Source organism: Dipodomys spectabilis, unplaced genomic scaffold, assembly GCF_019054845.1.
Source record: "Dipodomys spectabilis isolate Male_0828 unplaced genomic scaffold, ASM1905484v1 ptg000091l, whole genome shotgun sequence".
Taxonomy (NCBI): Eukaryota; Metazoa; Chordata; class Mammalia; order Rodentia; family Heteromyidae; genus Dipodomys; species Dipodomys spectabilis.
The window spans coordinates 1,972,365-1,995,389 of NW_024870768.1; the positions used below are offsets into that span (position 1 = coordinate 1,972,365).

At 40.1% G+C, this 23,025-nt stretch overlaps 1 protein-coding gene across 9 annotated transcripts in view; it reads left to right on the forward strand.

Moving 5' to 3' along the window:
* Positions 1–23,025, forward strand: part of Huwe1 (HECT, UBA and WWE domain containing E3 ubiquitin protein ligase 1) — a 169,090-nt gene that overhangs the window by 57,021 nt on the left and 89,044 nt on the right. For 8 of the 9 annotated variants that reach the window (XM_042684866.1, XM_042684873.1, XM_042684865.1 and 5 more), the window contains 13 exons: positions 263–362; positions 3,562–3,662; positions 3,950–4,100; positions 4,201–4,328; positions 4,799–4,939; positions 5,218–5,323; positions 8,426–8,575; positions 9,864–9,965; positions 10,410–10,490; positions 17,131–17,237; positions 17,466–17,643; positions 19,397–19,488; positions 21,443–21,654. In XM_042684866.1, the coding sequence (XP_042540800.1) occupies positions 263–362; positions 3,562–3,662; positions 3,950–4,100; positions 4,201–4,328; positions 4,799–4,939; positions 5,218–5,323; positions 8,426–8,575; positions 9,864–9,965; positions 10,410–10,490; positions 17,131–17,237; positions 17,466–17,643; positions 19,397–19,488; positions 21,443–21,654 (1,649 nt within the window). The remainder of the gene's footprint in view (positions 1–262; positions 363–3,561; positions 3,663–3,949; positions 4,101–4,200; positions 4,329–4,798; positions 4,940–5,217; positions 5,324–8,425; positions 8,576–9,863; positions 9,966–10,409; positions 10,491–17,130; positions 17,238–17,465; positions 17,644–19,396; positions 19,489–21,442; positions 21,655–23,025) is intronic. The other variant, XM_042684869.1, reaches the window with a different exon arrangement.

Here is a 23,025-nt window from a genome sequence, read left to right on the forward strand (position 1 = left end):
TAATCTGAACTCTTGGCAAATATCCCCTATTTATTGCCAGTCAGTATAGTAACAGTGCTTAGTTTAACAAAATGGGATTTTAGGGCTCTGTAAATCCCTCTTTCACTCCCATTTTGGCAGCTAAACTTTGGGTGAGTGGTTCATTTGATCATTGAACAAATTCTTACCATATACTGTTTGACCAAGCAGCCCAACAGATAACTGCCCCAAAAAGAGTACTTACTTTTCTAATGATGTCCTAATACAGGTCTTATCTCTGCAGATGCTGTTATTTACACACATACGACTGGCCCATGGCTTTTCTAATCACAGGAAACGATTACAAGCTGTTCAGGCCAGATTACATGCAATATCTATATTAGGTAAGAGAAGACTATTTAATAAATCCTAGTTGGACAATTTGGATTTCATTTCATGTGAATTTCATCCATCTTTGTTGCTATAAGGCTTGTAGCGTGAAGTATGAATTGCCAACATTACTAGTGTGTACAATACATTTTCCTCAATGTTCTACTAGAAGCAGGATATGATCCTTGGTGATAAGTTACATGTTTTTAGTCTTGACTGTTTTCTTATTTTATTTCAGTTTTTGGATCTGGCCATTCCTGGCATAGCATTTAGGATCCTTTCACCTCAACTGCCTGAGTACTGGGCTATCAAATGTGCACTACTACTCTTGGTTGTTATTGTTGTTGTTGTTTTTTGGTCAGTCTTGGGCTTGAACTCTGGGCCTAGGTGCTATCCCTGAGCTCTTCAGCTCAAGGCAGGTGCTCTACCTCTTGATCTACAGCGCCACTTCTGGTTTTCTCGTGGTTAATTATAGATAAGGACTTTCACAGCCTTTCTGCCCAGCCTGGCTTTGAATCATGATTCTCAGATCTCAGTCTCCTGAGTAGCTAGTATTACAGGTGTGAGCCACCAGCACCTGGCATTGGATTTTTAAGAAATGCATTTACACATGGAAATCTCACACTGGACCCTGTCCTTAGGCTTATTTCATCTTCCTATTCTTCCATCCTCCTATGGGTATTATTTTTAAATCATACTGTGACTCAGTAAAAGGGAAAACACAGAGATTTGAAGTTAAATCCTGTGCTCTCACTTTAGTTCCTTTCAGATTAGCCACATGTTTATCCTACCCTTCGTTTCCTTATTTTATATTGCAGCAGTACTTATATTGTAATATAAGGATTAAATAAAAAGCCTGGGGGGGAGCCGGGCGCTGGTGGCTCACGTCTGTAATCCAAGCTACTCAGTAGGCTGAGATCTGAGGATCGCGGTTCAAAGCCAGCCCGGGCAGGAGAGACCGTGAGACTCCTATCTCCAATAAACCACCAGAAAACCGGAAGTGGCGCTGTAGCTCAAGTGGTAGAGCGCTCGCCTTGAGCTGAAGAGCTGAGGGACAGCGCCCAGGCCCAGAGTTCAAGCCCCACAACCGACAAAAAAAAAAAAAAAGCCGGGGGGGGGGGGGGGAATAAACTAGGTGGATTCCAGTTTATGTGAGTGCCTGGGCGGGAAGTGAGACCTTATTCTGAAAACAGGGGCTGGGAATGTGGCTTAGTGATAGAGTGCTTGCCTAGCATGCCTGAAGAGCTGGGTTCAATTCCTCAGTACCACACAAACAGAAAAGGCCAGAAGTGGTACTACCGCTCAAGTGGTACTCCAGCTCAAGTGACAGAGTTCTTTTCTTAAGCAAAAGAAGCTTAAGGACAATGTCCAGGCCCTGAGTTCAAGCCCCAGAACCAGCAATGAAATAAAATTAAAAATAAAAATAATCAATGAAAAAACAATGCTGGAGGCCATAGCTCAAAGTTTGTGCTAGCCTTGCCAGCTCAGAGTTTCCAAGGTTGAAAAACTCCAGTAATGTCAAAAAAAGTAAGAAAACCTGGAAAGGAACCTACTATCGGCCTAAAAGTATAAAATGGTAATCACTTCTGTTATTAACCTACCTTTGTTATGTTAGTACTTTTTATGTGTACGTACTGGCCCATGGTGGGGTTTGGAACTGAGCTTTCTCATTCAAGATTAGTGCTACATAGTTCCACTTCTGACTTTTGGGTAGTTTATTGGAGATAGAGTCTTATGAAGTTTCCTGGCAGACTTGCCCTGGACTATAAATCCTTAGTTACATCTCAGCCTCCTGAGTAGCTAGGATTACAGGCATGAGCCACTGGCATATGGATATGTTTATAGTTGTTTTCCTGCTTTGATATACTTGCTTTGAAACTACTCTTTGGATTTTTTTTTTTTTTTTGGTTCCATTCCTGGGGCTTGAACTCAAGGCCTAGGCACTGTCCCTGAGCTTCTTTTGTTCAAAGCTAGCACCCTACCACTTGAGCCAAAATGCCACTTCCAGCCTTTTCTGATTATGCGGTACTGAGGAATCAAACCCAGGCTTCATGCATGCCAGGCAAGCACGCTACCACCAAGCCACATTCTCAGCCTACTCTTTTGTTTTATACTCAGATTTAGCATAACTTCTGGCAAAGTCATTGGTACTCAGGAGTTGTTGCAAGCTAAAGGACTATGCTCTTATCACATCCATTTTACTTCAGGAGAAGCAAAACTTTTTCTAGTAGTATGTCAATTTGGAATGAATTGAAATTGGATTATATGCATTCTTAATTTTTAAAAGAGTATCACAAATTCCTGATTTAGTTTGCAGTAGACCAAAAATTATGTGTTTTCTTTTTTGCTGGACCTTGGGCTTGAGCCTGAATGGTGTCCATGATCTTCTTTTGCTCAAGGCTAGTGCTCTACTATTTGTGCCACAGTTCCACTTCTGACTTTTGAGTAGTTTACTGGTGATAGAGTCTCATGGAGTTTCCTGCCCAGCTTGGCTCTGAATTGTGATCCTCAAATCTCAGCTTCTTGAATTACTAGGATTCCAGGCATGAACCACTGGAACCCACCCAAAAATTGTTTTTTTCACAGTTTACTCTGAAAGTGTTTTCAGTCAAAAAAAAATACGAAGAAGCTGAAATGAAAGTCTTACATCCACGGCACAATGGAGTTTTTATCAAGTAATGAATGATGTTATGAAAAATCAGCCCAGCTTTGTTTTTATGTTTCCATTCCCAAAAGTTCTTGGGAACTACTGATGCTTTTCATAGGACAATTTCTGTAATTGGATGATAGTCATTAATGCTTATTACCATTTTTTAAAATTCAGTTCTGTAGAATTGAATGATTCTGCCTTCTAGTGCTGACTGGAGGCCAGCGTTTAGAAATGACATTTATCAGCCGGGCGCTGGTGGCTCACGCCTGTAATCCTAACTACTAAGGAGGCTGAGATCTGAGGATCACAGTTCAAAGCCAGCCTGTGCAGGAAAGTCCGTGAAACTCTTATCTCCAATAAACCACCAGAAAAGTGGAAGTGTCGTGGCTCAAGTGGTAGAGTGCTCACCTTGAGCTGAAAATAGAGTGCTCACCTTGAGCTGAAAAGCTCAGGGACAGTGCCCAAGCCCAGAGTTCAAGCCCCACAACCGAAAAAATAATCAGAAACAGAAATGACATTTATCGTTGGGAACTCGCTTCACCTCTTGTTTTTTCCTTTTGCAGTATATTCCAATGCCTTGCAGGAATCAGCAAACAGTATCTTATATAATGGGTTAATAGAGGAATTGGTAGATGTCCTTCAAATAACAGATAAGCAGCTTATGGTAAGTATTTATAATGAATCTCCAAGGTCATAGCTTTCTTAGCCTTTTTGTTTTTCCTTTGGAGTTAGTGCTAAAAGGGGGAGCATTTTACTTGCTACTTCTTTCTGTTTCAGTATTAATCTGAGATAAATGCCATGTAGTTTTTTGATGTGTTACTCTCAACAGCCTACATTGCCCTCAAGCATTTACCAGTAAAATTGCATAAATTTTACGTTTGAATATTAGCCCTTTGGTTAAATTTTCTGTGCATTTTATTTGACACATTCTTTTGCTTTTTATTTTCATAGGAGATTAAAGCTGCTTCTTTACGAACATTAACATCAATTGTTCATTTGGAGAGAACTCCCAAACTCAGCAGTATTATTGACTGTACTGGAACTGCCTCTTACCATGGGTTTTTGCCTGTACTTGTAAGGAACTGTATCCAGGCCATGATCGGTAGGTTTGAATAACAATTATCCTAGGTAAAAAGATTACTATGCTCTTTGTGTAATATGCTTTCAGCTCAACTCTTGCTCTCTCCCACTGTCTGTTGTAGATCCTTCCATGGATCCATACCCACACCAGTTTGCCACTGCTCTCTTCTCTTTTTTATACCATTTGGCCAGCTATGATGCTGGTGGTGAAGCCTTGGTCTCCTGTGGAATGATGGAAGCCTTATTGAAGGTGCTGCATTTTCTTTTCATATACATTTGTGGGGGAAATCAACTGAGAAAATAATTTGTAATTTTGGAGTCTTCAGTGAGAATAGAAAATGTACATTTTACTTAGAAAAACTTCATACTTAATTTTCTAGTTCAACTTTTTGTGTTATTAACAAAAACCAGATATAGCTAATAATGAGATCATTGTAGTCACACAATGTGTTCTTAAAAGGCCCTGGGTCTTAGTCAAAATATTACATGTTATGGCATTGAGAAGGATCCTGCGGAAAATGTATGTAAATAAAATTATGTATATATATAAATGTTAAGGAGGTTGAGTTCCTGAATTAACAAAGCTATTATTAGTTTATAAGCAATACAAAGCAAGTTCTTTCCTTTATACTGTTCTGCTTTATTGTACCACCATTGCATGGTTATAAAATAATACAGCTCTGTGTCTTTGCAGTTATTGTTTTTGCATTTTCCCACTAGGTCATAAAGTTCCTTGGTGATGAACAGGACCAAATAACATTTGTCACCAGAGCTGTTAGAGTGGTTGACCTCATCACCAACCTGGACATGGCTGCATTTCAGTCCCATAGTGGACTTTCAATCTTTATCTATAGACTTGAGGTACGTATAACTTTTTATAAAACAAATGTAATCTGAGCCTAGGATCTGCAAATAACCCTAAAGAGTCATAGCATCCTTCTTATTATACCAATTCTTCCATTAGAATTGCATTTTTTTAAAGAACACACAGAAAAAAACTTCTTTATTTCACAAATGGGGGGAAAAATCAGAGGCAGGACATATGGTCCAACATTAAAATCTTTTTCCTACCCTACTAATCTTTCCTCTGTTCCAAAATTATTTATAGAATTTTCTTGCATATTTTCCCTTAATTGTAGCATGAAGTAGATCTGTGCCGAAAAGAGTGTCCTTTTGTGATCAAACCAAAGATCCAGAGGCCTACTACCACTCAAGAAGGAGAAGAAATGGAAACTGATATGGATGGTATATTATAATTTATTATGTTAGAGTTTTTGTACTTGACGTTTTTCTCTTATCACGTTTTTCATAAATTATAGATTATACAACTCACTTGAGTATGTATTTTGGCAGCTTTTTGTGCATGAATGATATGAAACTTGATTAGAATAATCAACTAGGTAAAGCAGATGGTAGAACTTTCGTGGAACCCTACTGTGACTCATTCTAATCTATTTTATTCATTACGTTAATTCATGTTTCTTTATGCATTGGCTCACTAGCTTATTCCCACCAAATACAAATTCTGTGGAATCAGGATGTGTTCTTTTTGACAGCTGCAGTGTTTGATATGTTCGTGTTAAAGATATGGGCAGTACATCAGAATCCTAAAGTGGGACCTGTTAAAGTTTATTTGGTTATTTTGAGACTGCATAAAGCTTAAAAAGATTAATAAATTGGGATCATAGAGAAGTAGAAACCGCTATAAATTATAAAATCAGAAAGATCGATGGTTCAGAAAGAACAAGTCACATGCTAAAGTGCATTATACCTTTTTTAAAAAAACACTCCCAACACTTTCTTAATGCATACTTCATAAAAACACCACAAAGAGAAAAACTTCCCCCAAACCTCTGTTTTGAATTTAAATGAGTTTTGTTTTGATGACCAATGTTGTCATTTAACTTGTCCATTATGCTTATGGTAATGACGTTAGAAAATTTATTTTATTTTATTTTTATTTTTGTTGGTTGTGGGGTTTGAACTCTGGGCCTGGGCACTGTCCCTGAGCTCTTGACATCAAGGATAGCACTCTACCACTTGAGCCACAGCACTACTTTGGGTTTTCTTGTGGTTAATTGGAGATAAGATTCTCATGGCCTTTCCTGCCCGGGTTGGCTTTGAACTGTGATCCTCAGATCTCAGCGTCCTGAATAGCTAGGATTACAGGCGTGAGCCACTGGAGCCCAGCTTATATTGTTTTTTTTCTTTCTTTCTTCCTTTTTTTTTTTTTGGTTGGTTGTGGGGCTTGAACTCTGGGCCTGGGCACTGTCCCTCAGCTCTTCAGCTCAAGGCTAGCACTCAGAGAGAGAGAAAGAAAGAGAAAGAAAGAGAAAGAAAGAGAAAGATGATAGACACATCCCAATGGCAGGGGTTAAGGTGATTCTGGAGTACTTGTAAAGAAAAATATTTTCAGTAAAAACCAGATTATAGAATGCTTTTATATATAAATTGACACACTTGTATTTCTGATTGGGTTATGGGTATAATAAATTATATCTGCAATACCAGAACATAGATGCAAGCAGATTCCAGCTGGAGGTACATTTTGGGAATTTGTCACACAAAAATTCATCTACATGTTGTGTTTCTCATCTATAGTCTTAGGCTGAGGTTGGGAAGGTGACAATTAGACAGGCCTTTGTAATCATTTTAAAATGCCCAAGCTTAACAAACAGAGCAAGCTGGGTTAGCACTAGAAAAAAGGAAGATCCTATTCAAAAAGTAAGGAAAGCTAGGTGCCCGTGAGGCGCCTGTGGGTTCTAGCTACTCAGGAGCTCAGAATTGGGCTTCACAGCCAGCCCAGGCAGGAAAATCTGTGAGAATCTTGCTTCCAATCAGTTACCCAAAAAGCCAGCTTATGGCTGAAGTGATAGAGCACTAACCTTGAGCTAATAAACCCAAGGACAGTGACCAGGTTCTGAGTTCAAGTCCTAGGACTGACACACACATGTGCACGCGCACACACACACACACACACACACACACACACAAGCAAAAGTGACTAGACGAATTTACCTGCCAAACGACAATCTTGGAGTTCAAATCCCTCACATATACACCTAATTAATTAGTTATTAATTATGTAAGCTTGAAAGAAGTGGGATTGGGAAGGAAAATGTTAATTACATTTAAAGATAAAATTCAGTAACCACTATTTACGTTTCATGGTAAGATTGCAAATTATTTCAAGTTGTAAAATTGATTGTTTTTCATCTCCAACTCCACCCTCACCCCCACCCCCACCCCAGAGCTGGGACCTGGGCACTGTCCCTGAGCTTTTTACTTAAGGCTAACATTCTACTACTTGAGCCACGTGACACATTAAACCTTTTCTGAGTATTGGAGTTAAGACCCTATGGTCTTTCCTGCACGGGCTGATGTCCAAACTGAACTGCAATCCTCAGATCTCAGCCTCCTTAGTAGCTAGGAATACAGGCATGAGTTACCTTTACCTAGGTAATATGCATTCTTTTACTCAACAACTTAAAATTATTTTATTCACATGTATACTGTATTTGTCCCACCCACGTACCTAATAGTTGATATGGCTCTTTCTAGGCATTTTTATGTTCTTGAGTATGTAGTGCCTTTTTAAGGAAAGGAGTAGAACTGGGCACTGGTGGCTCACTCCCGTAATCCTAGCTATTCAGTAGGCTAAGATCTGATAATCGAGGTTCAAAGCCAGCCCAGGCAGGAAAGTCCATAAAAACACTTAACCACTTAACCACCAAGAAAACAAGTGGTGCTGTGGGTTAAGTGGTAGAGCACTTACTGAAGAGCTAAGGGACAGTACCCAGGCTCAGAGTTCAAGCCCCATGACCAACCAAAAAAAAAAAGAAAAGAAAAGGAATAGGAGATCATAAACAATACTCAACTGGTATTGTTTACTCTATATCGTAGATTTCAATCACTATCAACATTTAACAGTAATATTTTTATGCTTTTTGTATTAATTACCTTTTTTAAAATAAAGTTCTATTAGGCAGGCACCGGTGTTACATGTCCATGACCCCAGCGACTCAGAGGGCTGAGATCCAAGAATAGTAATTCAAAGCCTGGGCAGGAAAATCCCATGATATTCATATCTCCACTTAACTACCGAAAAGCTAACAGTGGAGCAAGTGGTGGAATATTATCCTTGAGCAAAATAGCTCAGGGACAGCACCCAGGCCCCTGAGTTCAAGCCCTAGAACTGATACTAGGAAACATTTCTCCCTCTTCTACCTCCCAATATAATATATTGCATATTTTACATCATTCATCTCACTTCACTGGAAGTTACTTAAATCTCTTTTAATAATTCTTTTTTTCTAATTAGTTTCTTTATCATAATTTTTACTTAAGTTACAGATGTGACTATGGAAAGCAGTCCAGGCTCATCCTTATCTGTAGAGAACCGGCTAGATGTTGAATTAAAGACAACAAGTTCCAACAGCACCGCTAGCATCTCTGGCTCTGTTCCTGGCCCCGGCCATGGCCCTGGTCTCCGGCCTGGTGGGTAAACATTTAGACTTTCACTGTGGCTGATTTATTAAATTAGTGTAGAGGAAGTGACTCTGTGGCTCAAATGGTAGAGTGCTCACCTTGAGCTGAAGAGCCAAGGGACAGCGCTCAGGCACAGAGTTCAAGTCCCATGACCCCCCAAAAAAATTAGTACAGGCTCATCCTCATCTGTGGAGAACCAGCTAGATGTTGAATTAAAGATATTAAGTTCCCATAGCACCACTAGCATTCTCTGGCTCTGTTCCTGGCCCCGGCCATGGCCCTGGTCTCTGGCTTGGTGGGCAAACAATTAGACTTTCTCTGTGGCTGATTTATTACATTAGTGTAGAGGAATTAGCTCTGGGGCTTAAGTGGTAGAGTGCTCACTTTGAGCTGAAGAGCTGAGGGACAGCACCCAGGCACAGAGTTCAAGCCCCATGACCAAAAAAAAAAAAAAGAAAGAAAATTAGTGTAGAGAACTTTTAGAAGGTGCTTATATGGTATATTTGGAAATGAACGTATACATCTTTTTTTCATTTTTTTTCTTTTTCTTTTTTTGGATCCGGTCATGGGGCCTGAACTCTGGGCCTGGGCGCTGTCCCTCAGCTCTTCAGCTCAAGGCTAACGCTCTACCACTTGAGCCACAGTGTCACTTCCGGCTTTTTTCTTTTTGCTTATGTGGTGCTGAGGAATCGAACCCAGGGCTTCATGCATGCAAGGCAAGCACTCTACCACTGAGCTACCTTCCCAGCCCTCATTTTTCTTTTTTGGTTGGTTGTGGGGCCTGAACTCTGGATCTGGGTGTTGTCCCTGGGCTCTTCAGCTCAAGGCTAGTGCTCTACCACTTGAGCCACAGTGCCACTTCTGGCCTTTTCTGCTTATGTGGTGCTGAGGAATCAAAACCAGGGCCTCATGCATGCAAATCAAGCACTCTTATCGCTGAGCCACCTTCCCAGCCCCGACTTATATATCTTATATAGCATTTTATGGTTTTTCTGGCAGTTCGACATTGATTATCAAAATAAATATGTTAAAGGGCAGATAATATTAAAAATAGGAACTTTTCAGAATTGAATTTGTTATTTCTCTTTTTCACTGTAGTCTTTTAATTTTAATAATAGTCTTGCTTCATTCTTGGTGTTGCACTTTGCCACTTCCTAAGTTTTCTTTCCTATGTCCTGACATCTCATTTCAAATGCCTGCTAGTTTTGCTGTAGTAGAAATAAATAAGCCTTTTTTTCTATCTGACAGCTCATTGTGATGAAACCAGAATAATTCTCCTGCCTTTTTCCCATGCTAGGAGTCCAGTGTATTCCACAACGAGCAGCACTTCTCAAATCCATGTTGAATTTCCTCAAGAAGGCCATTCAAGACCCTGCTTTCTCAGATGGCATACGTCATGGTATTTGACTCTGCATTCTATTTTCTGGAACTGTTCGTCTCTTTCATGCTCATATGACATTTACCTTTTCTTTTTTTATAATTAAAGCAGGCTTAGGCAAATGCCATTCCATTTTTAGTAGTTTTTAGTGGTTTACTATAACTTTAGACTTTACTATTACTTGAGACTTAAGATTTCTGTAATGATTGACACGCCCTTGTTCTACCACCCTTCTAATACAATATTCACCTCTATTATTTAGTCATGATACTCCTCTAATGTACTTTGTGTGTTTATTCATTTTGGCCCATTACTAGTAAGTAATGTGGAAGAGAAAAATTACAACCGTTAGATTGCAACCAACACAAACTTGGGTAAACATAGGGGTAGTATGTAACTCCTTTATCTCCGTTCTTTACTCCAAACATGATATTCTTTGTAATATTTATAATGTTTGTCTCTTAGTAATGGATGGATCTCTGCCTACCTCCCTGAAACACATTATCAGCAATGCAGAATACTATGGCCCATCCCTCTTCCTTCTAGGTAAGTGGAATCAAGTAATAGTTCTGGGATAATCTGTCAGAGCTTTCATTTGTGTCATATACATTAGGATTTTACTATCTACAACTGTTTCCTTTATAATGTCTCTTTCTAACTGCTTATGAAAATAGTCATTGTCAAATAAATATCTCCCCAGCCCCTCCCCCCTTTTATTTTCCCCTTGATTGTAGGACTGGAACTCAAGGTCTGGGCACTGTCCCTGAGCTTTCTCTGCTCAACGCTAGTGTTTTACACACTTTAAGACATAGTGCCACTTTCGATTTTTTCTGGTGGCTAGTTGGAAATAAGAGTCCCACAGACTTTACTGCCTGGGCTGCCTTTGAATTGTGATCCTCAGATCTCAGTCTCCTGAGTAGCTAGGTGTAAGCCACCGATGCCTGGCATAAATATCCACTTTTTAGGCAATAAATATACCATTTATAAGCAGTGCTTGTTGGATCACTTTTAATAAATGATAGTATTGTACATTTAGCATTTTTGTGCAATATTAGTGCTTTAAGAGTGCTCTAAAAACATGGACATGGCTTAAGTATTGAAAGAGTCCATGCCAGCCACCGGGCGCTGGTGGTTCACGCCTGTAATCCTAGCTACTCAGGAGGCTGAGATCTGAGGATCGCGGTTCAAAACCAGCCTGGGCAGGAGAGACCTTGAGACTCCTATCTCCAATAAACCACCAGAAAACTGGAAGTGGCGCTGTAGCTCAAGTGGTAGAGCGCTCGCCTTGAGCTGAAGAGCTGAAGGACAACGCCCAGGTCCAGAGTTCAAGCCCCACGACCACAAAAAAAAAAAAAGAGTCCATGCCTAGCAAGTGTGAGACCCTGGGTTCAAACTCTAGGACTATTCATTTCACCCCCCCCCCCCCCCCCAACACTATATTTAGAGCAAGAAATTTGTCTTCTGTGGCAGAGCACTTACCTATAAATCACAAGGGATCTAAATCCTTGCCCCTAGTAATATAAAAAATATAATGCAAGCTCTTTTTTTTTTTTTTTTTTTGGTCGCTCATGGGGCCTGATCTCTGGGCCTGGCCCTTGTCCATCAGCTCTTCAGCTCAAGGCTTGCACTCTACCACTTGAGCCACAGCACCACTTCTAGCCTTTTCTGTTTATGTGGTGCTGAAGAATCAAACCCAGGGCCTCATATATGCAAGGCAAGCACTCTACCACTGAGCCACCTTCCCAGCCCCTATAAGTGCAAACTTAATGTGTTTGTCCCTTACCATGGTATGGTGTCATCATCGTCGTCTTCTCCTCCTCCTCCTCCTCCTCCTGCTCCTCCTGCTCCTCCTGCTCCTCCTCCTCCTCCTCCTCCTCCTCCTGCTCCTGCTCCTCCTGCTCTTCCTGCTCCTCCTGCTCCTCCTCCTCCTCCTCCTCCTCCTCCTCCTCCTCCTCCTCCTCTTCCTCTCCCCTCCCTCTTCTTCTTTTGTTTTTACTGATCTTGGGACTTGAACTCAGGACCTGGGTACTGTCCCTGAGCTTCTTTTTTGTTCAAGGCTAGCACACTACCACTTGGTACATAGAGCCACTTCTGGATTATTCTGTTTATGTGGTAGGGCTTCATGCATGCTAGGCAAGCAATGGACCACTGAGACGCATTCCCAGCCTTATGATCACTTAAGTATAATTCATCTTTAATTTATAGGTGTGGACCTCGAGCATTGGGTTCAATTTAGGATTATTAACTTTGTGTCCTGTCACTTGGCAAAACTAACTTGTTTTGGTGAATTCTTAGGATTTTCTAGTCTTGTCTACAAACACTTCATTATGAGCCATTCATTTTTTTAGTTCATTAGCATGATCCCCAAGCACAAACGGTCAGATGAGTTGATGTTAGGCAAAATGAACCCCAAGATAAGGACTCAAATGTTTTTTTTCTTTCTTGCGATTGTTTCTAACATATTTATAAGATATTTCTTTGTTGCTTTTTATGTCCCTCCCCCACAGTATAACCCCTGTTTTCACTGTATTTGATGTTGGTATAATTTGTGGAGGGGAAGGGAAAAAATAAATTGTTTAAATAGGGATACAGGTGGACCCATTGCAACAATGAGATGTACAAGACGTTATGTTGAAAAATGAACTTTACAAGTTTGGCCAGGGGGTGGGGCGGGAAGGGGGTGAGATGGGAAGGGGAAACAAAGGAGGAGGCAACAATGCTTGATAAGAAATGTACTCATTACCTTGCCGTTGTAATTGTAACCCCTCTGTGTGGTATTTTCACAATTAAAAAAAAAAAGAGAGGAAACAAGGAGACAAATTAGCTTAAGTGTTGGAAGAAGTGAGCTATATTACAGACTCTTGGGGAGTAAGGGACATAAGCATCAAATAGAACTTGCTAAACCAGTCTTGCGACAACCTCCCAAATTTGTATAAATAAACTTCAGAGAGGCAAAATGGGGACATCCAACCCAGAGTAATTCTGGTACTTGTTAAGGCATCTTCCTAATAACTGTTTTCATTACTTTTTCTGTATTATTGACCAATGTGAAGTAAGAGGTTAATATAATGTCTTTCTTAACTTAGTCAGTAGATAATTTAATGCCATTAGCTAGATCTGACACCAAATAAATGCCAAAAAGCTAGAGGTTGAGCAAGTGGTAGAGTACTAGCCTTTAGTAAATAAGAGCTATGGGACAGCACCTTGGCCCTGAGTTCAAACTCCAATAATGGTACACGCACATGCACAAAGTAAAGAACTTGATATAGTAGTCAACAGTCCCAAATGCCATGTGAGTGCCAGATGCTCAGTGTTGGACTTCTCACTGCTCAGGAGACTGAGATCTGAGGATCATGGTTGTAAGCAATGCTAGGCCGAATATCTCCATCTCCAGATTAACCAACAAAAGCAGGGCAGAAGATGTGGCACAATTGTTAGCCTTTGAAACATGAGGCCCTGGAACTTCTCAAAAAAAAGAAGAGAGAAATGAAAGAAAATGATCCTCAAATGCAGTTGACCCTATTGGTCCCAATTTATTATCATATCTGCTATTTCCCTCTCTCCCTCTGTTTTTTCCCCCTCCCTTCTTCCTGATGATAGTGGGGTTTGAATTCAGGTCCTCTGTACTTACTAGGTAGGTACTTTTCCATTTATACCATAGCCCTATTTTGCTTTTGTTTGTTTGGTTGGGGTATTGTGTGTTTACAAGGCCATCCTTAAACGGTGATCCTTCTATCCTCTAGTTCCCATGGAGCTAGAATTATAAATGTATAACACCATGCCCAGCTTAATTGTTGTATTGGCCTCAGCAATATTTTCATCTCAAAGATGGTTTTGCTATATTTTTACCCACGCTGACCCCAAATCTCCCAGGATTACAGGAATGAGCCATTGGACATGGCCACTCATTCACCATCTTTTGTGTGTGTGTGTGTGTGTGTGTGTGTGAAAATACTGTACAGAGTGGTTACAATTACATGGGAAGATAATAAGTACATTTGTTATCAAACATTGTAAAGCCTACTCCTTTGTTTCCCCTTCCTATCCTTTACCATCCTCCGCCTGCCCCCCCACTCAATCCTCCTCCCCCCCAGACCCCCCCCCAGGACCCCCTCCCCCCCGCACCAAAGTTGTAAAGTTCGTTTTTAACATAACGACTTGTACATCTCATTGTTGCAATGGGTCTACCTGTATCCCTATTTAAACGATTTGTTTTTTCCCCTTCCCCTCCACAAATTATACTGACATCAAATACAGTGAAAGCAGGGGTTATACCGTGGGGGAGGGACATACAAAGCAACAGAGAAATCATCTTATAAATGTGTTAGAGGGGCTGGGAAGGTGACTGGGGCTGGGAAGGTGGCTCAGTGGTAGAGTGCTTTCCTTGCATGCCAGAGGCCCTGGGTTCCATTCCTTAGCACCACATAAGAAAAAAGAAAAAAGCCGGAAGTGGCGCTGTGTCTCAAGTGGTAGAGCACTAGCCTTGAGCTGAAGAGCTGAGGGACAATGCTCAGGCCCAGGTTCATTCCCCACGACCGGACCCAAAAAAATAAAAATAAATAAATAAATGTGTTAGAAACAATCGCATGAAAGAAAAAAAAATTTGAATACATATCTTAGGGTTCATTTCCCTAACATCAACTTATCTGACCTTTTCTGCTTGACTCAGACATATACTAGTTATTGCAAATAAGGGAAACCATGGGACCTATGTTTCTTTGGGCCTGGCTTACTTCACTTAATATAATTTGTGTCAAGTCTTTCCATTTCCTAACAAATGGAACAATGTCATTCTTTCTGATGGAGGCATAGAATTCCCATATATATATATATATATACATATATATACATATACCACATTTTCTTGATCCATTCATCTACTGAGGGGCATCTGGGTTGGTTCCATATCTTACGTATAGTAAATAGTGCTTCAATAAACATAGTCGTGCTGGTAGCTTTAGTGTGGTCTTATTTGTGAACATTTGGGTAAATGACCAAAAGTTGTGTTGCTGGGTCATAGGGGAGCTCTATGTCTTTGGAGGAACCTCCATACTGCTTTCCAAAGTGGTTGAACAAGTTTATACTCCCACCAACAATGCAGTAAGGTTCCCTTCTGTCCAAATCCCCTCCAGCATCTGTTGTTATTAGAGTTCTTGATTTTAGCCATTCTAACCGGGGTGAGGTGGTATCTCAATGTTGTTTTGATTTGCATTTCTTTTATGGCTAGGGAGGTTGAGCATTTCTTCATGCGTCTATTGGCCATCCTTCTTTCCTCTTCAGAGAAGTTTCTCTTTAAGTCTTTAGCCCACTTATTTATTGGGCAGTTGTTTCTTTGAAGATTTCTTGTTGGGGGATTCAATTTTTTGAGTTCCAGGTATATTTTAGATATGAGACCCTTGTCCGTTGTATGGCTAGTGAAGATCTCCCAATCTGTGGGGTTTCTATTGATCTTGCTTGCTATATCCTTTGCCATGCAGAAGCTCTGCAATTTCATGCAATCCCATTTGTCCAACCTTTCTTTGATTTGTTGTGTTTCCGGGTCTCTGTTAAGAAAATTTCGGCCTGTGCCAAGGAGACCTAGGGTTTCTCCTATTCCTTCCTGTAATGTTTTCAGAGTGTCTGCTTTGACTCTGAGGTCTTTGATTCATTTGGAGTTGATTCTGGTGCAGGGTGATATAGAAGGATCTAGTGTTAGTTTTCTACAGGTGATTAACCAATTTTGCCAGCACCATTTACTGAAGAGGCTTTCTTTCTTCCATTATATTTTTTTTAGCTCCCTTATGGAAGATTAGGTGGCTATACGTCTGTAGTTTCATTTTTGGGTTTTCAATTCTATTCCATTGGTTCTGAGGTCTGTTCTTGTGCCAGTTCTAAGCTGTTTTGATCACTATGGCTTTATAGTAGAGTTTGAAATTTGGTATTGGTATTACTCCAGCACTGTTCTTTCTCTTGAGGATCGTTTTTGGTATTTGGGGTCTTTTATTGTTCCATATGAATTTTTGGATTTCCTTTTCTATTTCCTTGAAGAATGAGGTTGGAATATTGATAGGTATCGAATTGAATTTGTAGATAGCCTTGGGAAGTATTGCCATTTTCACGATGTTGATCTTTCCAATCCAGGAGCATGGGAGTTTTTACCACTTTCTAAGTTCTGTTTTGGTTTCCTTTTTCAAGTTTTTAAAGTTTTCATGATAGAGATCCTTTACTTCTTTGGTTAAGTTAATTCCTAGGTATTTTATTTTTTCTGGGGTATTACAAATGAAGTTGCTTTCCTAATTTCAGCCACACTTTTCTCATTGTTGGCATACAAAAAAGCCATTGATTTTTGAGGGTTAATTTTATACCCTGCTACTTCGCCAAAGTTTTGTCATTCACCATCTTTTGAGTGTAACTCTTCTATCAATTTCTTTTAGCTCTCAGCACCAATGAAAAAGATATTTTTTAAAATGTTCTCGCTGGGCACTGGTGGCTCACGCCTGTAATCCGAGCTACTCAGGAGGCTGTGATCTGAGTATCACGGTTCAAACTAGCCCAGGCAAGAAAGTTTGTTAGACTCTTATCTCTATTTAACCACCAGAAGACTGGAAGTGGCACTGTGGCTCAAGTGGTAGAGTGCTAGCCTTGAGCTTAAGAGCACAGGGACAACACCCAGGCCCAGAGTTCCAGTCCCATGACAACCCCCCCCCCCAAAAAAAAAATTCTCCCTGATATTGATTGTGGTATTTATGTACCTTCTTCGTTAGGTCTTGAAATTTTTAGTAATAGTATTAAATGTCCTTTTCTAAATGACATGTCAAACTCATGATATTCATGTATTATAAAGACTCTGTTCTTACTGATTTTATTTTATGGTTACTATACAACCTGTTTATAATACATGTTATCCCCTTAATCTTGGATTTTTTTATGTATAATAGAGTACTATGCAGCCATTCAAAAAGAATTAGCGGTGGTGACTGGGAAACAAAAACAAAGGAAATTATATAATTGTATCACAGCATAACATCATTTATGTAAAATATGCCATTTTTATAATAGTTTTTAGTCTCAGCTATAGAAGTACTAGAACATTGATTTTATAGTAAGCGCAAGAGTAAGATTGTTAGGTTGTTTTTGTTTCGCTTGTTTGTATTTCTGAGCTGTCCCTTTATTTTCTCTATTTCCCTCTTTTTTTTTTTTTTTGTAGCTACTGAAGTGGTTACTGTATTTGTATTTCAAGAGCCATCATTGCTGTCCTCACTCCAGGACAATGGTTTGACAGATGTTATGCTGCACGCACTGCTTATCAAAGATGTGAGTTCTTTCTACTTCTCTGTTGACAACTTATGCATACCCTAAGATATGCATGTACTCATGCAGTTTTGTTGCATGAAAAGCTGTCTCACTGTTGAATATATTTTTGGGACCCATTTATGAAAACTACTTCTGTCTAGTGTAATAGCTATCATCAGATATTCTTAACATTAACTTTCTTTTAGATTCATTCAAGCACACTTAAACCCCATGTTATTATCATTACAGGTTCCTGCTACACGTGAAGTGCTTGGCTCCCTCCCAAATGTATTCAGTGCACTCTGCTTGAATGCCCGAGGCCTTCAGTCTTTTGTGCAGTGTCAGCCATTTGAACGACTCTTTAAGGTTCTTCTTTCACCAGATTATCTCCCAGCCATGCGAAGGAGGAGGAGTTCTGATCCCCTTGGTGAGTTTACTAGGTTTGATTTTGTAATAGAAAATTGGTTAAGGAAGTATTGCTGTGGCTCAAGTGATAGAGCACTCGCCTTAAGCTGAAGAGCTCAGGAACAGCACCCAGGCCCACACTTCAAGCCCCACAACTAACCAAAAAAAAAAAGCTTAGGCTTAATAATTTCTTTAGCTGGGCATCAGTGGCTCATGCCTGTAATCCTAGCTACTCAGGAGACTGAGATCTGACTATCACAGTTCAAAGCCAGTCCATGCAGGAACTCTGAGACTCTTATCCCAATAAACCAGAAAACTGGAAGTGGTGCTGTGGCTCAAGTGGTAGAGCACCCGCCTTGAGCTGAAGAGCTGAGGGTCACCGACTGCCCAGGCCCAGAGTGCCCCACAACCACCAAAAAAAAAAATAATGGTTCATTTGACAAAGAAACTTTCTTTTTTTGGGGGGGGGCTGTGGGTGGGTCTGGTCATGGGGCCTGAACTCTGAGCCTGGGCGCTGTTCCTCAGCTCTTCAGCTCAAGGCTTGCGCTCTACTACTTGAGCCACAGCACCATTTCCAGCTTTTTTCTTTTTGCTTGTGTGGTGCTGAGGAATCGAACCCATGGCCTCAGTCATGCAAGGCAAGCGCTTTACCCTCCCATACCTTGACAAAGAAACTTTCTTTGGCACATTGTTTCTTCTAGTAGGCAAGTTAAACTTTACAGAAAAAATAATACAGACTGTAAAGCTTGTTTATACATTATATATCTGTAAACCTTTATAGAAAATCTGCCTATATTCTATTGCAGATAGAAATTAATATTTATCCTTTACTTCTCATGCTTGTGAATAATTCACTGTTATCCTGCTACGAAAATTGTGTTAGGGAGTAAGGATGTTTTTCCATGTCTCCTGTGATCTGATTATATTGCTTCAATATTCATGTATGCAAGATAGTCACACATTGATTTCCTCCTGATATACATGTGAATTTTCACAAAAATTGACTTTTTAAAATTTTTACTTTATTATTAGTTTACAGGTAATATACTGGGGGATTACATTTAAATATGTTAACTAATAAGTACATTTCCTTTCATACTGTGTCATCTGCTCCCTCATTCTCCTCCTCATTCTCTCCTATTCCCTCCCTTCCATCTCTACCTACAAGTTGTATAGTTCACTTTCATCAGTGTCCTGTGTGCTCCAGTGCTGCACTTTTGCACCATATTTCCTTGGATTTTGTGCCCTCTCCCCACCCTCCCACAGATGTGCACATGAATATACCATATATAAGGTAAAGAAAAAGAAAAAAAAACAAATTAAAAGCTCTTTGTTTCCATATCTTTGGAGTTACTGTCAGTATTTATATTATTTTGTATATATATGAAGATATGTTTGGATATTGTACCTTTGTGATTCTCTTCTAAGACTATCCTCTTTCAGTCTCACTGTATGTGAGTATATAGAGTCCTGTGTAATTTGTCGTATCCCAGTGCATATTAGATCTAACTTTAGGGTATCAGAGGGAACATGTGCCATTTGTCTCTCATCTGATCCTGGCTTACCTCACTTAACATGATTTGTTCTATTTCCATCTGTTTTCCTGGAAATGACATTTTAAAAAATGTGCTTTTTTTATTTAACTCAGGAGACCAAGGCCTATAATTTCTTGGCTCTAGGAAACCATCGTAGGTTCGAACAACAATATTTCACACTCTATTTTTTCACTCTTTCTAACAGATCTTTTTAAACGTTTTTAAATTTTTTGCTTTAAGGGGATACTGCATCTAATCTTGGAAGTGCTGTTGATGAGCTCATGAGACACCAGCCTACCCTTAAAACAGATGCAACGACTGCCATCATCAAGGTAGGAAATGATGTAACTGATTGTATTCTTGATAGATCTATAAATGGAGAGATTGTAGTAAAAGATATAGCCCAGTGGAGATCATTTATTTGAATTCACGGAGAAAGAATTTTATGTCTGTCTAATTTGATCATTCATATGCAAAATTCATAAGCTGATTCTTTGTCAAAAATGAAGTGAAGCCAAGCACTGGTGGCTCACATCTGTAATCCTAGCTACTCAAGAGGCTGATATCTGAGGATCCTGCTTCTGAGCCACCCCAGATAGGAAAGACTGTGAAACTCTTACTTTCAATTCACCATCAAAAAGCAAGAAGTGAGGCTGTGGTGGCTCAAATGATGGAGTGTGAACCTTGAACAAAAAAGCTAGGGGATAGTTTCAGCCTTAATAGCAATGCACATGTACACATACACATAAAGTCATGCTGGGCACTCATGGCTCACACCTTTATTCCTAGCTATTCAGAAGGCTGAGATCTGAGGATTGAGTTTCCAAACCAGCCCAGGCAGGAAAGTCTGTGATAGTCTTATCTTCAATTAACTACAGAAAAGGTGGAAGTGAACCTTTGACTCAAATGGTAAAGCCATGAGCATAAAAGCCAAATGGCGAAGTCATTACATTCAAATCTTTGCATAAAGAAGTCTATGGGGAAGCGGGGGAAGGGGAAGATGGGAAGGGGAAACAAAGGAGGAGGCAACAATGCTTGATAAGGAATGTACTCATTATCCTGCCCATGTAATTGTAACTCCTCTATACGGTATTTTCACAATAAAAAAAAAATAGTGGGGCTGGGAAGGTGGCTCAGTGTTAGAGTGCTTGCCTTGCATGCTTGAGGCCCTGGGTTCGATTCCTTAGCACCACATAAGCAGAAAAAAAAAGCCAGAAGTGGCGCTGTGGCTCAAGTGGTAGAGTGCTAGCCTTGAGCTGAAGAACTGAGGAACAGTGCCCAGGCCCAGAGTTCAGGCCCCATGACAAACCAAAAAAAAAAAAAAAGATAAAAATAAATAAATAGAAAGAAATTTAAAAAGAAGTCTATTAGCCAGGCACCCATAGGTTACACCTGTGATCTTGGCTACTCAGAAGGTTTCGATCTTAGGATTGTTGTTTGAAACCAACCATGCAAGAAAAGTCTGGGAGACTCTAATCTCATTTAACCACTAACAAACCAGAAATGGAGCTGTTGCTTAAGTAGTAGCACAACAGCCTTGAGTGAAAAAGTCAAGAAATAAGTACCTAAGCCCTGAGTTTAAACCACAGGGGGGGCGTGCGTGCGCATGCACACACACACACACACACACACACACACACACACACTCTCTCTCTCTCTCTCTCTCTCTCTCTCTCTCTCTCTCTCTCTCTCTCTCTCTATTCTTAGGTGTTTGGTTTTTGTTGTGTTTTTTTGGTCAGTCTTGTGGCTTGAACTGTGGGCCTGGGCGCTGTCCCTGAGCTCTTCAGCTCAAGTCTAGCGCTCTACCACTTGAACCACAGTGCCACTTCCGGCCTTTTCTGTTTATGTGGTTTATGTGGTGCTGAGGAATTGAACCCAGAGCCCCATGTATGCAAGACAAGCACTCTACCACTGAGCCACATTCCCATGCACATATTTAGTGTTTTTTGACCCTCTTCCTCTCCCACACTTGACAGCCTGTCCAACTGTCTTTTTAGTGTTGTTGATACTAACATTTGAGTATCTGGTAATTTATTATGACAAGTAGTCAGGTCACTCAGTCAACTTAAAATGCTTAACGATGAACAAAATACTTCCCTTTCAGTTGTGTTTATTAAAGGCAATTAGGGCCTATAGTGTACACACACACACACATACACACACCCAGTATATATGTATAGTAAGTATTTTTGAGCTGATAATACATAGCACTTAGAAAATGCTCACAAAATCTTCATATTTTATATTTCTGAAGTGTTAACAAATAATCTTATCTTTTGCCATCAGTTACTTGAGGAAATCTGTAATCTTGGAAGAGACCCTAAATATATTTGCCAGAAGCCGTCAATCCAGAAGGCAGATGGAACTGCCTCTGCTCCTCCTCCAAGGTCTAATCATGCTGCAGAAGAAGCATCTAGTGAGGATGAAGAGGAGGAGGAAGTACAGGCCATGCAGAGCTTTAATACTACTCAGCAAAATGAAACTGAGCCTAACCAGCAGTAAGTGTTTCCAAGATGAATTTTCCAGCCTTGTGATCTTGGGCATGTTACTAAGTCAGTCTTAGCATTATTTTTTCCCCCATTTTTGTGGTGTTTGGGGTAGAATCCAGGATCTCATGCATGCTAGGCAAGTGTTCTACCACTGAGCCACAGTCCCCATAATGTCACTTTCATCTGCCAGAAGTGAGAGTTGGGTCATTTTAAGGTTCTTTCTAAGATTATATCAATTGTTTTTCTTTTCCTCTTGTTCCTTGGTAGTATCATTTATACGTTGGTATTTAATAGTGTTGGTTTCCTTGAGAAACATAGAAAGTTGATGGGCTTTTGCACAATGGACTCATTTTGCTCTGCATTGATTTGGTATTTAACATCACTGACTGCCTGTTGCAAGCACATTTAAAAACATTGCACATTTGAAACCTGATTTATTTTGTTGATATTCTCGCAAACTTTTTTGGTTGGCAGTTTGTTGCTGTTGGTTTTGTTCCTTTGATTACTGTCTGTTCATACCAGATAAATCAGAGAAGGCTTTGAACTATATTAATCCAGATGAACTAATTTCATCTTATTTCTGTTTGCTTCAGTTATATCCTACATAAGAATTGACTACCTCTGGGCTGGGCACTGGTGGCTCACACCTGCATTCCTCTCTACTCAGGTGGCTAAGATCTGAGGATCCAGATTTGAAGCCAGCCTAAGCAGGAAAGTCCGTGAGACTCCAATCTCCAATTAACTACCAAAAAAGCCAGAAGCAGAGATGTGGCTTGAGCAAAAAAGCTCAGGGACAGTGCCCAGAGTTTAAGGGTTTGAGCCCAAGACTGGCACAAAAAAAATTGACTACCTGGATGCACTGAGAAAGGCGACATAAATATTGAGATCTCACCTAGAGCTGGCAGTTGATTCTTTAAGCTAGTAGTGAAGCTGAGCCCTCTTCAGTCTTGTATTACTTCATTTAATGTTCCTTTTGTGTGTTGATTGGCATCTTAAGGGAAGGATGAGAGAGGTGTATACATGACTAGGTTAGAGCTGATGATAAAAGTTAGCTTGGGCCTTAAGATCCTGGTGGCATGAATTCAGAATTGGTGTGTTCTCTTAGAAGTCTAGATAATAGTGAACATGCTGGTTTCAGCAGTTTTGGAGGAGAAGGGAATTATTGCTGCTAACAGCTTTAGTTCTTTGAGCAAATGTCTTACTCTGAGAAAGCAAACCTCCCTTTGTTATAGCAGGACGGTCTTATTACTTTAAAATACTCTTCTAGAGGAGAAAGACATCCTGAAAGAGAACTATACCTTTTCAGGTTGAGGGGGGTAGAGCACCAAGGAATCAGCCCCTGCTGGGTTGAGTTCTTCTTCCTGACTACAAATAAGGAAA